The sequence below is a fragment of the Salarias fasciatus genome, chromosome 3 (assembly GCF_902148845.1).
Source record: "Salarias fasciatus chromosome 3, fSalaFa1.1, whole genome shotgun sequence".
Classification (NCBI taxonomy): Eukaryota; Metazoa; Chordata; class Actinopteri; order Blenniiformes; family Blenniidae; genus Salarias; species Salarias fasciatus.
Window position 1 is genome coordinate 26,129,333 of NC_043747.1, and position 13,467 is coordinate 26,142,799.

At 44.1% G+C, this 13,467-nt stretch overlaps 1 protein-coding gene across 1 annotated transcript in view; it reads right to left on the reverse strand.

Moving 5' to 3' along the window:
- The window catches only part of LOC115381071 (NACHT, LRR and PYD domains-containing protein 12-like), a 132,263-nt gene that overhangs the window by 91,153 nt on the left and 27,643 nt on the right, over positions 1 to 13,467 (reverse strand). Inside the window, exon 7 of the mRNA XM_030082372.1 lies at positions 12,729 to 13,467. This exon is cut by the window's right edge and continues 856 nt beyond it. Coding sequence (XP_029938232.1) covers positions 12,729 to 13,467 — 739 coding nt within the window. The remainder of the gene's footprint in view (positions 1 to 12,728) is intronic.

Here is a 13,467-nt window from a genome sequence, read left to right on the forward strand (position 1 = left end):
ATTAATTCCCAATGGTACTGCGCGTGCATCGGTGTGAATACATCTGTTTTCAGTGACATTTAAGGCATAGCGCCCCCACGCTTCAATGGTGAGGACCAGTACTGCATGCAGGCCGGCATCTTTATTAAAGTGAAATAGTGATGCGCAAATCATCCATTAAAATTGGCCTTATTCTGCATATGATCCATGATTATGATCATACAAAAAAAACAATTAAAAATAAATGGAATACATGGGGGAAACAGCATTTTCTCAATATTTAGCACCCCCCCCCCCAAAAAAAAAAAAAATAACAGTTTGTTATCATACACTTCAGTCTCTATCAGCCTGTCCTGTCCTCTGTATCAGCTGCAGCAGAATGGATCAAGATTACCTATGATATTAGAATAGATGTATTGTATTTACATTTTCATAGTGCTGCTCACACTGAGCACTAACTATAAAAAGTACTGTTTTAAAATAGTTTTAAGTCAAGTGGGCGGTACCTCTGAGTGAACATACTGTTCTACTGTAGCAGTACTAAAATAAATGGCATTGATTGAAACAAATGAGTTTTCATTACTGATACATGACAAATTCCAGTGGTTCAGTTACAATGGTTACAACAGTGTCATGTCAAGTTGCCTGTATCGAGGATGCACGCTTAGCGTGTGTGTCCGGGCCAGTGAACATCAAAGTCCACTGGCCCGGGGGGCCAGTAGTGAATTTCACTTAATGTCTACCCCTGACATGCCCAATGTTGAGGAGCTGTCCAGTGATGCCCGAAAACAGAAGTCACATTAAACGGGTGAGAACACAATCCTGTCATAGACACATATTTATTATCAAAGTGCCTGTTTTTAAAAAGAGTTTCCGATTTTTGTCAGTATTTTGAATGACACGCAGGGATATTATTGTGTTTTATTGCTCAGGGCGGAGGATTGCTGCGCTGGTGTTGTGCTGTCTGTTGCTGAGAGAGGAGGAGGAAAAGAGAAGAGGATGCTGCCTTATCTTAACTTTGTGCTTTACATTTTCAGAAAGCTATTCTACTGTGTTTTACTTTTTTAAGTAAGCTGCCTTTTAATTGCAGGCTGTTTTATTATTCGTTTGCAATTGTGGCCTTTTCATTGTGTCTGTTGCTGCCATCAGTGGGAAAATGGAAAAGGATTGTTCTGCATTTTATTCATTTGCACTGACTTAGGCTGCCTAACTTTGTATTTGCAGAATGCACAGAAATGCACTGAAATCAAAATTAAACAGCTTATTTTCATTTTATATAACCTATTTACCTTTTCAAAAGGCTGCTCTTCTTTTTGTATAGTTGCAGACTGTGTTTTAACTGCAGGTGTTTTATTACATTGTTACCCAGATAATGGAAAAAGAGAAGAGGACTGTATTATTGAAGTCTGAATAGGATTGCACTTTATTTCCATGGGAAGGTCTGGCAGGAGGCCTATTAATAATGGGCACATTCCATTTTGTTTTTTTTTCAAATCCTCAAAATAAAAATGACACCAACAATCTGATTTCTTTACTGTATTTCTATAATTTCATCAATCGGCTCTACTTCCTCCGCAGACTGAGAAGAGCGAGATTCCCGACCTCCATCATGACCACCTTTTACAGAGGCACTGTAGAGAGCATCCTGACCAGCTGCATCACGGTGTGGTACGGCGCCTGCACCGTGTCCTGCTGCAAGACCCTGCAGCGCATTGTGAGAGCAGCCGAGAAGAAGTCTCTCTCCCCTCCCTCTCCTCTATCTACAACACCCGCCTCACCCGCACAGCCACCAGGATCGCAGGTGACCCCACTCACCCTGCCCACAGCCTTTTCAGCCTGCTGCCGTCGGCTACGAGACTGCGGAGCCTCCGGGCCATAACTAGCAGACTCAAGGACAGCTTTTTCCACCAGGCACTCAGTGAGCTAAACTCACTCCCTGCTCTGCCCCCACTCCCTGTCTTTGCCCCCCGCCACTGACCTCAGGCCTGAACTTTTCTGTGTTTTACTGTGTTCTTAGTAATTTATTTTATTTATTACCTTGATTTTATATGTTTTGTTGCACCGTGGGTCCGAGAGGACTGTAATTTCATTTGTGCTGTATGTCTTTATGTATGGCATATTTGACAAATAAACTGACTTTGACTTTGATCAATGTGACAAAACATAATACATTAATATTGTAATGGAAGTTAAACTTAAAGCACCAAGTATCGTACAGCAGGGTCGTCAAGTGGTGTTTCATTCTCTCCAGGATGTGCTGCAGGGAAAATAACATTCAATCATGATGCTCATTATGTATTTGCAGCTAACTTACTCATTTTGATAGTAGGCTAATATACACTTACAGCTGTGTTACCTTCACATAAGGCTTATATAAGACTTGTAATTTTTTGCAGCTCCAGACAGATTTGTTTTTTGTTTTTTTGGTCCAATATGGCTCATTGAACACTTTGGGTTGCTGACCCCCTGGCCTAGGTAAACCTCCACGCTTGACTTGTAAAAATCCGGGAGCAGGAGTAGTGACAGGATCAACAAGATCAACAGAGGAGCGTTCTACACGACTGCTCTGCGCCCGGGGCTCATAGCTGGTTTGTCAATTTAGAGTACTAAGCCGATCAGCCATATTGTGAGCTAAAAGGGCTGCACCATCCAAAGTTGGGTGGATGCCGTCCCTGCGGATGAGTCCAGGCTTTCCCTAGAAGGTGCACCAGTTGTTTAGAAAAATAACTCTGTTTTCCTCACTCCATCTAGACAACCAGCGATTGAATGATGAAAGTCGGCTATACATTTCATCATTGACCAAATTGGGCAGGGGACCAGAGAATATTACGGCATCAGACATCGACTTAGCCAATTCACACACCGAGGCTACTTGTAATTTGAGCACCTCTGATTGTCTCCACCGGGCATCATTACCGCCTGCGTGAATCACGACTCGACGGAATCTCCTACCTTCCTGTTTTAAAAGCCTAGGGTTCCCCTCGATGTCCCCCACTCTGGCCCCAGGGTAACACCTAACCTTCACCGCTGGCAGCTTCACGTCTCTAACTATAGAGCTGCCAATCACCAGCGTGTCCAGTTCAGCCGGCGTGTCGTCGCTGAGGGGAGAGAACCTATTGCAGACGTGAAGCGGTTCTTGGAGTGCTACGTGGCGGTGCTTGCACTAGCCTTCCTCCGGACTGTCACAAACCGGTCCTGGTCTTGCCCCGACTGCTCGGGACATGCTGCGGGGCTAGGCTTGCTAACACTCTTCTCACTGCAGGAGCGGGCAGCGAGCCCTGCCGCTACCTTGCTGTAGCTAGCGCTGCCCTGCCCCTCACATCTGCGCAGCCGTTCCTCTAACTGGGTTACCCTGGCACTGTCAATACACTGCACTTTACGCAAATACCACTATCGTCAAGGGAGGCAGGGTTCTGACTCAACATACGGCATACTGAGCAGGAAAGAAAAGAAGATAGAGGGGAGGATGCCGTAGCGGTCCCAGCGGACCAAGCTCGTTAGCACGCTAAGCTAGTTAGCACGCCGGTGGCGCTAACGGCGGAGAAGAATGTAATTCACGAGAGATCACTGGTTAATCGGGGGCGTAAATAACCCCGGGGGCATATATAACCCCGATTTTTTGATTGCTTCGTGAATTAACAGTAATAGCAAGAGAGAGACAGCAAACGCTCCAGTCGCTCGCAAGCTTCACCAACACGGAAAACACTCACTGGAAGTGACGTCAGCAACTTCTTTCCTGCACAGCTTTAGCCTCTGGGAGGGGTGTGGTGCTGTGCCACACACGGCTAGGATTGGTGCGCAGGTTTCAGTTTCATCTCAGTGGATTGGCTGGCACCTGAAGAGTACCAATAGCGAAGCCCGTAGGCAGGCACGCATACACTCGTAGAACGGGAGTTACGTTTAGTAACTACTAATTACCGTATTGGCCCGAATATAAGACGACTCCGATTATAACACGACCCCTATTTTTCAAAGATCATTTTGTGAAGAAAAAAAAAAATGCTGAAGACAATAAGGTCACTCCTAAAACAACTTTTTATTATACAATTATTCTAAACTAAAAAACTCACAACTGAGATAACGTTTCACGAGATATAAAATAAAAAATATTACTACAGTATTGAATAAAAAATATATTCTCTTTCTCAAAATAAGAAACAATAAGCAACAAATAAGAACCTCAAGGGGTCCAAACTGCATGAATGATGTAAATAACTTCCCAGGTCCTCCAGCTGAATCAGGCTCTGGTGGTGGACATTCCTCTTTCCGTCTTTCAGAGACGTATTCACTCACCCTTCTATCAGTCTCTCTGAAGCGTCGCTCTCAGGACCACGGAAAGCTTTTCTCATAGCGTTAGCATCTGTAGGCGTTTTTTCTGTGCTCTCCAATAAGAACGAGGCTCTGCTCCACCAGACCTCCTGGCGGCTTGGCAGTTGTTTGATGACTCTGCTGCGTTGATCACCATCAGTTTAAAGTTGGTATCATAACTTGTCCTCTGTTGTTAGCTCAGTTGTCCAGCGTTCAGCCCCTTTGTTCCAGATGATCCGCCATTTTTCATCAGATCATTTGATCTCATTTCATCGCTCCACTCGCTCTCTGCTCAGTGATACTTTGGCTCCATCTAGCGGCGCGGATGCGTATTGACCATCTACCGTAAGTCCGCGATTATAACACGACCCCACTTTTGAGTATGCAGTTTCTGGAAAAAAACATCGCCTTATATTCGGGCCAATACGGTATATATACGAGGGGGGACCCAACAAAAACCGGACTTTGGTTATAACTTTTTTTCTAATGTTCGCAATTATTTGAAACGGTCACCTTCAAAATACTCTCCTTTGGCTTGAATACAATGCTGCACCTGAAATTTTCACTGTTCAGAAGAGCCGGCATGGCCGTGCGTAACTGTGCCTTTAAGATAGAACTACGATCCCCCCCGTATGCCTGCCTCACCTGTCCACTGCCGCTCCAGTTTCATCTTTGACAACAAAAAGCAGTCGCCTGGGGCCAGATCAGGTGAATATGGCAGTGGATAGGTTGGCTTGTCATGGTTTTAGTCAAAAAAATATGCTTTACGCACAACATTTCGTGCTATTTCTGTGCGTAATGGGGTGTCCTGTGGCCTGCTGTCTGTTATGATGCGGCCATTTCTGGGTGCCTTCGTCTCACTGCTTCTAATAACCGCCTGAGGATCATCTGTCTGTCAAATGTTGTGCGGAAAGCATATTTTTTGACTAAAACCGTGACCAGCCAGCCTCCCCACCGCCATATTCCCCTGATCTGGCCCCAGGCGACTGCTTTTTGTTGTCAAAGATGAAACTGGAGCGGCAGCAGAAAGGTAAGACAGGCATACAGGCGGGGGAGGGAAAATCGAAGTTCTATCTTTCCGGCACAGTTACGCGCGGTCATGGCGACTCTTCTGAACAGTGAAAATCTCCGGTACAGCGTTGTATTCAAGCCAAAGGAGAGTATTTTGGAGGTGACAGTTTCAAATAATTGCGAAGATTAAAAAATTAAAAGTTATAACCACAGTCCGGGAACTTTTGGGTCCACCCTCGTTTATATATATATATATATATATATATATATATATATATATATATATATATATATATATATATATACACACACATATATATATATATATATATATAAATATATATATATATATGTGCTGGTTTCCAACAGCAGTACGGGATCGATGTGAGATCAGCCGCCATGGAAACACCCCAACAATAGAGGGATGCACGTTAATTATCGGTCAATTTGGGGCAAAAATTACGTCATTTTTATTGATCCAATAAATCAATTTAATCCGATAAATTAAGCCGATAAATTAGTGTACAACTGCTTGTCGAGGAGGCAGCACCTGCAGTACAGGTTTGTTCTGCAGGTTCATTGCTGCCCTGTATCTTGACTGCTAAGAGGGAGGCTTTTTGCACCCCTCCGTAGCTTCCAAAAGCTGCCACAGCCAGTGTTGCGTTCAAGTTGACTCGGGGACGCGAATGCAGCTGGCAACGAGCAGGGCGCTGTGTGGCAGCTTTTCAAAACGGAACCTACTGCTGGGTGGAGGCTGTGTCAGACAAAGCTGGTTTACAACAGCAGTAGGGGATCTATGAGAGATCAGCCGCCATGGAAACACCCCAACAAGCAGGCTAACGATAGCTAGCGAGCTAACGATAGCTAGCGAGCTATCGCTAGCGGTTCACAAGCTAGCATGAGGGATTTTATATACAACAAATTAAAGAAATGTGACAAGACACTTAGTGAACATATCGTTAAATTAACAGCTGGCTCTGGCTTCCGGGTGGCCAAGCAGTATGCACGCGTGAAACAGAGCTCTGATATCAGCCTTTGATATCCCCGCAACTCGAGGAGTTTTCTGCCTGTAAACAACTCTCAGACCTTTTTAAGGATGAACAGGGATAGAATATTGAGATCTGTGACGAAGGAGAAGAAAGCTGACTCGAATTCTAATCAAGTTTCCAGCCATGCTAGCTCCCCTAGCAGGTGAGCTAACGAAGAAGCTAACCTAGAAGCTAAAAGTAGCGTTATCCGCGTCATTGTGACTGAGGTAATGGTGAAGGGTCTGGACGAGCTGAAGTCACAAATGAAGAAGGATCTCTCCGATTTACGTGAGATAATCAAAGGTGACATAAAAGCACAAATGGATGAGTTGAGCACCAGCATCAATCAAAAATTACAAACTATGAGCAATCAGATGGAGGAGACAACGTGACGCATGGAGGAGGTTGAGAAAACAGTTGCAAGGACAGAGAGGTGGGATTTAGCAGTGAAGGACACTCTACTTCAGGGGTTGGGAACCCTGGTCCTGGAGGGCCGCAAGCCTGCATGTTTTCCATGTCTCCCTGCTTCAACACACCTGAATCGAATCAAGACTCATGGCCAAGTCCAGCAGAAAGCCAGATAACGAGCCTCATTGCAATCAGCTGTGTTGAAGCAGGGAGACATGGAAAACATGCAGGTTTGAGGCCCTCCAGGACCAGGGTTCCCCACCCCTGCTCTACTTGAACTCCTCAACAACCAGTGCATTCTGCAAAACAAGCTGTCTGACCTGGAAAGTCGCTCCCATCGGAGGAATATCCGCATTTATGGAGTGCCAGAGAGTGAGATCCCGGAGGGCACTTCTGTAACACGGTTTGTGGAGAATCTAATCATGACTGAGCTCGATGTGGATTTTCAATCGGGGGCAGATCTGGGAATTGATCGAGCCCACAGAGCGCTGGGCCCACAGCCACCACCTGGAGCACCACCACGCTCCATTGTTGTCTGCTTCCTTCGTTTTACCACCAAGGAAAAGGTTCTCCAGGCAGCGTGGAGGAAGGAGTTGCGCATCCAAAACAAACGTGTCTACTTTGACCATGACTATGCAGCGGATGTGCAGCAGAAGAGAAAGGAGTACATCCCGGTTAAAAAAGTGCTGAAAGAAAACCCATTTCCGTTTCCAAACGCCGCTGACGAAGATGCACATATATTTCCCCACAGGCACTGTCACCTGCAACGACGCCCGTGAAGCAGCTGAGGAGGTAGAGAAACACGGCTACTCCATGGGACCAGTACGAATGAAGAAATCAGGTGACAACATGCACTGCGGAATCCCCCGACAGACAGTGGCGACAGGCTGATTACAACCAATTACAACCACACTTTCACGGAATGGTCAAATTATCGTATATTTGGCCTTTTTTGGGATTATTGATCGTACATCGTACAGAGGGCAAAATTATCGTACAAATACGATAATTATTGTACACCTGGCAACACTGACGGCAACACGGCGTGTTGAATTACCTCATCATTTGGCCTGAAAGGATTAAGTTTTCTGTCAAGAGACCAAGCAGGATCCGATGATGATATCCCTTCATTGTAGGCATGCAGCCAACGAGGTATTCTGTTGTATTGTTTGTTTTGTTTGTGATCTGTTTGTATACGGCGAGTTGAAATGCTAATTGTTTTGTTTGCTTCCAGTTTTCACGGTTCTAATGGAGTTCGTCAGACTTCATTAAATCAGTTTGAAGACCACTTGTGTTTTGTCGTGCCTGGAGGGATTCATACCGCCAATGTATTTCAATGGGAAACGAGCAGATTCCTCCTCCTGCAACTTTTACCATTCACAGGAGGAGGAATGCACTCGTTTCCAATTGAAATGCACTGGTGGAACCCCAGAATCAGACAGCCACCTACTTCTCTTGTGTGTCTGCCCTAAAGAGACAGTTCACCAGTTTACTTGAAATGTTAAGGTTTTCTAAGCGTGTATTTAAAAGAGCTTGTATTTTATTCTATTTTCTATTTTATACGTTCACAGACTGTTGTTATTTGAAGATGTTTGTCAGGTTTACTTGAAATTTTATACATTACATTTGTTTGAAATGTGTATTGTATTGTTTGGAACCAATAAAACTGACACTTCATATATATTTGCTTCTGTGTCATTTTTAAATGCTTTATAAATGCTTCATGAAGCAGAGATAGTCCTCACTTCAGATGGGCTCACAGAATATACTTACATAATGGGTAACTAATGAATAGTAACAGCATTATTAAGTTATTCATTGAGCATGAATGAGTGTTTGTATAACATACTAACACAGTTACTAACTCTTTATAAAGTATTAACTGAGGTTATCAATGCGCAAAAAAACATTTTTAACCGTGTTTATGAAGTGCTTAGCAATGAATAATACATGCCAAACAGATCATGAATTCATGATTAAACATTTACTAATGCTTAACTGGTGCTTAACGCTCGTGTCCGGAGTCTTGAAAGAATGAGAGTTTTTTTAATCCAACGTCTCGAGGTCCCGCCCTCCCTCTGCCTTAGTGAGCAACCAAGCCACGCCCCTTTAATTGTGCACCCTCATTACCCGTGGGCTGAAAATGAGAGCCTCCGAGTCCTACAGCATCCTCCATGTTGAGCTGTTTACGGTGGATGTTCAGCAGACAGTGGATATATCCGATTGAAGGGCGGCAGCGGCTGCTGCGTAGCTAACTCTCCTCTGCCTAGGCGAGCGGCCGTGCTCTCTGGCTGCGTGCACAGGTTGACAAAGTGGAAGCTCGAAGTCTATTGGCTGAAGCTGACCGGCGCTTTTTCGGATAACATGGGGGTCTATGAGACGAAGGCAGAGCTCATAAATAAATTTTAAAAATTGCTTTATGCTAATATTACATTATAGTATTGAACCAGACTGACATATTTAAGTTCTGTTAAAAAATGATACATACATTGGAAACGAACGGAAACTCCGGACACGAGCTTCAAGTACTTATGAATGGGTTGAATTTCAAATGTTGAGAACTGTGTCTACTAATGCTTCATAATGTATAACTAATTATTTACAAATGATGAGTAAACGATGAATTTAGCACTTTACTATGGTTTAACTAATGCTAATGTGTTAGTTGAACATTTAAACTGCCTTTACAAATAGAGATGTTCCGATACCATTTTTTGCCTCCCGATACCGATTCCGATACTTTTACTGTTGGTATCGGTTGATACCGAGTACTGATCCGATACCAGTATATTATAAAATAATACCATGCCACGACTGCATTGACTGTCACATGATTACCATTCTGGTGAGGCCTGGCTCAGGTTAAACCCTCTAAAACATGAATCGATACAGCAAATTCAAGCCATTTATTTTTAAATAGAACAGTATAAGAAACAGTAGTGCAAATGCAATTGAACTAAATCAATCTAGGAATAATTATTAAAGTGCAGCCCCAATATTTTTAAATTAAAAGGGAATTTAAATAGATCAATATTAAACAGTAGTGCAACGACAAATCTAGGAATATATGTTGTTGCATTATTTAATTAAAATGCAGACACAATATTATAAAATGAAGGCATTTAGATAAAACAGTATAAATAACAGTGCAACAGTAACTTAATAAACAAATCTAGAAATATTTTTTTAATTAGAGTGCAAAAATTACATTGTAAAACTAGAAATTGGCACTCAGAGAGCGCAGACCTCCGCCACAGCTCAAATCAGTCACCAACAACTGTAAGAACACCATATATAATCAAACATTGTGATCAGGAGTGTGATTGGAGCGGAGAACTGCGGCATGCGGTGCCTCTCTCTCACCCTCTCTCCCTGTGTGTGTGTGTGTGTGTGTGTGTGTGTGTGTGTGTGTGTGTGTGTGTGTGTGTGTGTGTGTGTGTGTGTTCATCTGAAAAGGAAAACCTAAAAGCCACATAATTTGTGATTTAACTTCATTTTAATTTGAAAATTTACCGGATTCTCTCGTATTTTCTGTTCCCGACTTCCTGTGTGGTGCGATCTGCTCTGTCCAGCTTTACAACTGGCGGTGCACGGCACGCAAAGCTCGCTGAGAAAATAGAGAGGAGCGGAGCGCCGCGGTCCACGGCGCGAGTCGCTACGCACACGGCGCTCCCCCGCGCCTCCTGTATGAACCGTCAGATAGGTTAACGGGACGCCGATCTGACAGTCGGTGCGCGGCGCTTCCACTTCCGTGTCGGAAGCGGCGCGTCCTGTGTGAACCAGGCGTTTGTCGCCCCCTGTCGGCGGGCCTGCCCAACCATGTGAAAGACTGTCCTATCTCTCAATGATAAAGAATCCTTGAAAAAATTCCTGGATCCAGACAGTGATCCGGATCATCACCAAAATTTAATGGATTCTAAGTTAGCCCAAGACCCACCTTTCCACAAAGTTTCGTTGCAATCCGTCCTTTACTTTTTCCGGAATCTTGCTAACAAACCAACCAACCAACCAACCAACCAACAAACGGACGTGATTCCATAACCAGAGGTAAGGAACAGGGCATTTAAATAAAACAGTAAAAAAATAGTTCAACAGCAACTTAAAAGATTACTTTCCAAAATGTTATAGTCCAAAACCAACCTGTGAAGTTACATTCAAAAAATAAAAATCCAAAAGCAGAATCTGCACTCTAAACAAAAAAATAGGCTTATTTAAGTGGCGCTGTACGTCTGTCACGTGATCCATTCTTCTTCTAAAGAACAGCAAGTTGCAGCACAGTGGCGCGGCAAAGAACTGTGTCAGAGCTAACGACCAGCAGATGGCGGTAGTGCAACCAAGCTGCTGAAACATTACAGAAGAAGTGTCAGTGCTAACGGAGCTAACGGAGCTAACAGAGCTGACCAGCAAATAGATTACTAATTTAATTAATGACGTGGTATTAGATCGGTGCCTGGACTCCAGTATTCGCCGATACCGATGCCAGCATTTTTGGCAGTATCGGCGCAATTTCCGATACTGGTATCAGAATCGGAACAATTCTATTTACAAATGCATTGTAAATGCATTACGAAGAGTGAATTCATGAGTTCATGAGGAATTAAGGATTTATTAATGCGTAAATTGCATAAACTATAACGTAAATTATGCTTAACTTTGACATGAATCCATATGGCTTCCCCCTCAGCTGTGTTGTTCATTCACACAGACTGACCCCTGACAGCGTCCAGCGAGCGGAGATCCTGTCCAGTTTACATCCAGAGGAAATTAGTCCGGCAAGTTTGCTGGGGGCACGAAAATAAAGCATTTTTCTTCTCAAACCAATGTGTTCGAAAGAGTGATATATTTGCATCACAAAACCGTTGTCGGCGAAAAAGTCAGACCTCGTAAACACTTGGCACCATTTTCTCTCCCTTCATGTCACTTCACGCCGTCTCCAGCTGGCAGCCGCGCTGGTTTAACTTTGTTTACCGCTAGTAAAGAGCTAGCTAGCTCTAGCTTTAGCTGTTAGCATCTCCGCGCTGCCTGCAGCTGGAGACGGCGTGGAGTGATATGAAGGGAGAGAAAATAGTGCCAAGCGTTTACGAGGTCTGACTTTTTCGCCGACAACGGTTTTGTGATGCAAATATATCACTCTTTCGAACACATTGGTTTGAGAAGAAAAATGCTTTATTTTCGTGCCCCCAGAAAACTTGCCGGACTACTTTCCTCTGGACGGAAACCGGACAGGATCTCCGCTCACTGGACGCTGTCAGGGGTCAGTCTGTGTGAATGAACAACACTGCTGAAGGGGAAGCCATATAGATTTATGTCAAAGATCTTGAACTATCCCTTCAAAGCGACACGAAGGAACTTTTCAACCTCAATAAAACATTTTAATATCTTTTGTGATGATACATCGACTTACAACTAGTTGAATGATCCCTCTGTCATGGACTGAGGACGTCAGTGTTGCTTTCACTTGGACTAAGCAGCTGTGAGGAGGGTGGTAGGAACCCTGCTCACTAAGAAACTCCAAATGCGCGGACTGCTTTACGGCATGCGTCACATCATGATATAACATTGTTTAGCCACCATTAGATTCATTACCTCGTCGCTATCCGTCCTTCACACAGCCACTGGAAACAAATGTAGGTGAGTTCAGTCCGACAGCACGCCACCGGGAGCAGCATTTTACGACGCCGTGCACTAGTCCTCATGGGAACTGCAGTATTCATTCAGGCAAAACACTACCGCTTTTGTCCACTGGCGCCGCCAAAATTTATGAAAACTGAAAGTTCCTTAGTGTTGCTTTAACTAATGCTTAATAGCGTATAGTTATAATCAAGTTTTACCAAAGCCATTACATGTTATGTGCTCCAGTATCAATCAAAATCATCATTTGCTGTAGCTGGAATTTCTTAATGATGGATCATTGAGGAACATCTCCACAGAGTAACTACAGGAAGTACTTCCTACAAACGTCACTGAGATACTGATCAGGACATGTGGACTCACCGAAATGTCCTGCAGTTCCTCACAGCTGGGATCAGTCTCCGTCGTCCGTCATCTGATGCGTTGTACTTCTTCAGGTCCAACTCCTCCAGGACCTGGTCTGACATCTGCAGCATGTAGGCCAGAGCTGAGCAGTGGATCATAGAGAGTTCCTTCTCTGATCTGTTCTCCGACTTCAGGAACTCTTGGATCTCCTGATGTACTGAGAGGTCCTTCATCTCCGTCAGACAGTGGAAAATGTTGATGCTTCTGTCAGGAGACGTGTAACTATAGTTGATCCTCTTCAGGTTCCTGATGACTCTCTGGATGGTTTCTGGACTGATCTCTGTCTGACCCAGCAGACCTTCTAAGAGTCTCTGGTTGGATTTCAGAGAGAGGCCATGAAGGAAGCGGACAAACAGGTCCAGGTGGCCGTTCTGACTGTTGAGGGATTTCTTCAGCGCTTTCTTCAAGAATTTGTTCAGAGATTGGAAAGCATCACCTTCATCATCATCCTTAATCGATTCATAATTCTCATCATAATCAGACTCATTATTTTTGTCCTCCTCTCCGATGAAGGTCTTCAGTACATCTGTCTCCCTGTTGGTGAAACAGTAGAACAAGAAGACTGCAGCCAGAAACTCCTGAACGCTCAGATGGACGAAGCTGTAGACGACTTTCTGGAAGATCACAGACTCTCTTTTGAAGATCTGAGTACAGATTCCAGAGAACAGCGAGGCCTCAGTCACATCCAGACCACACT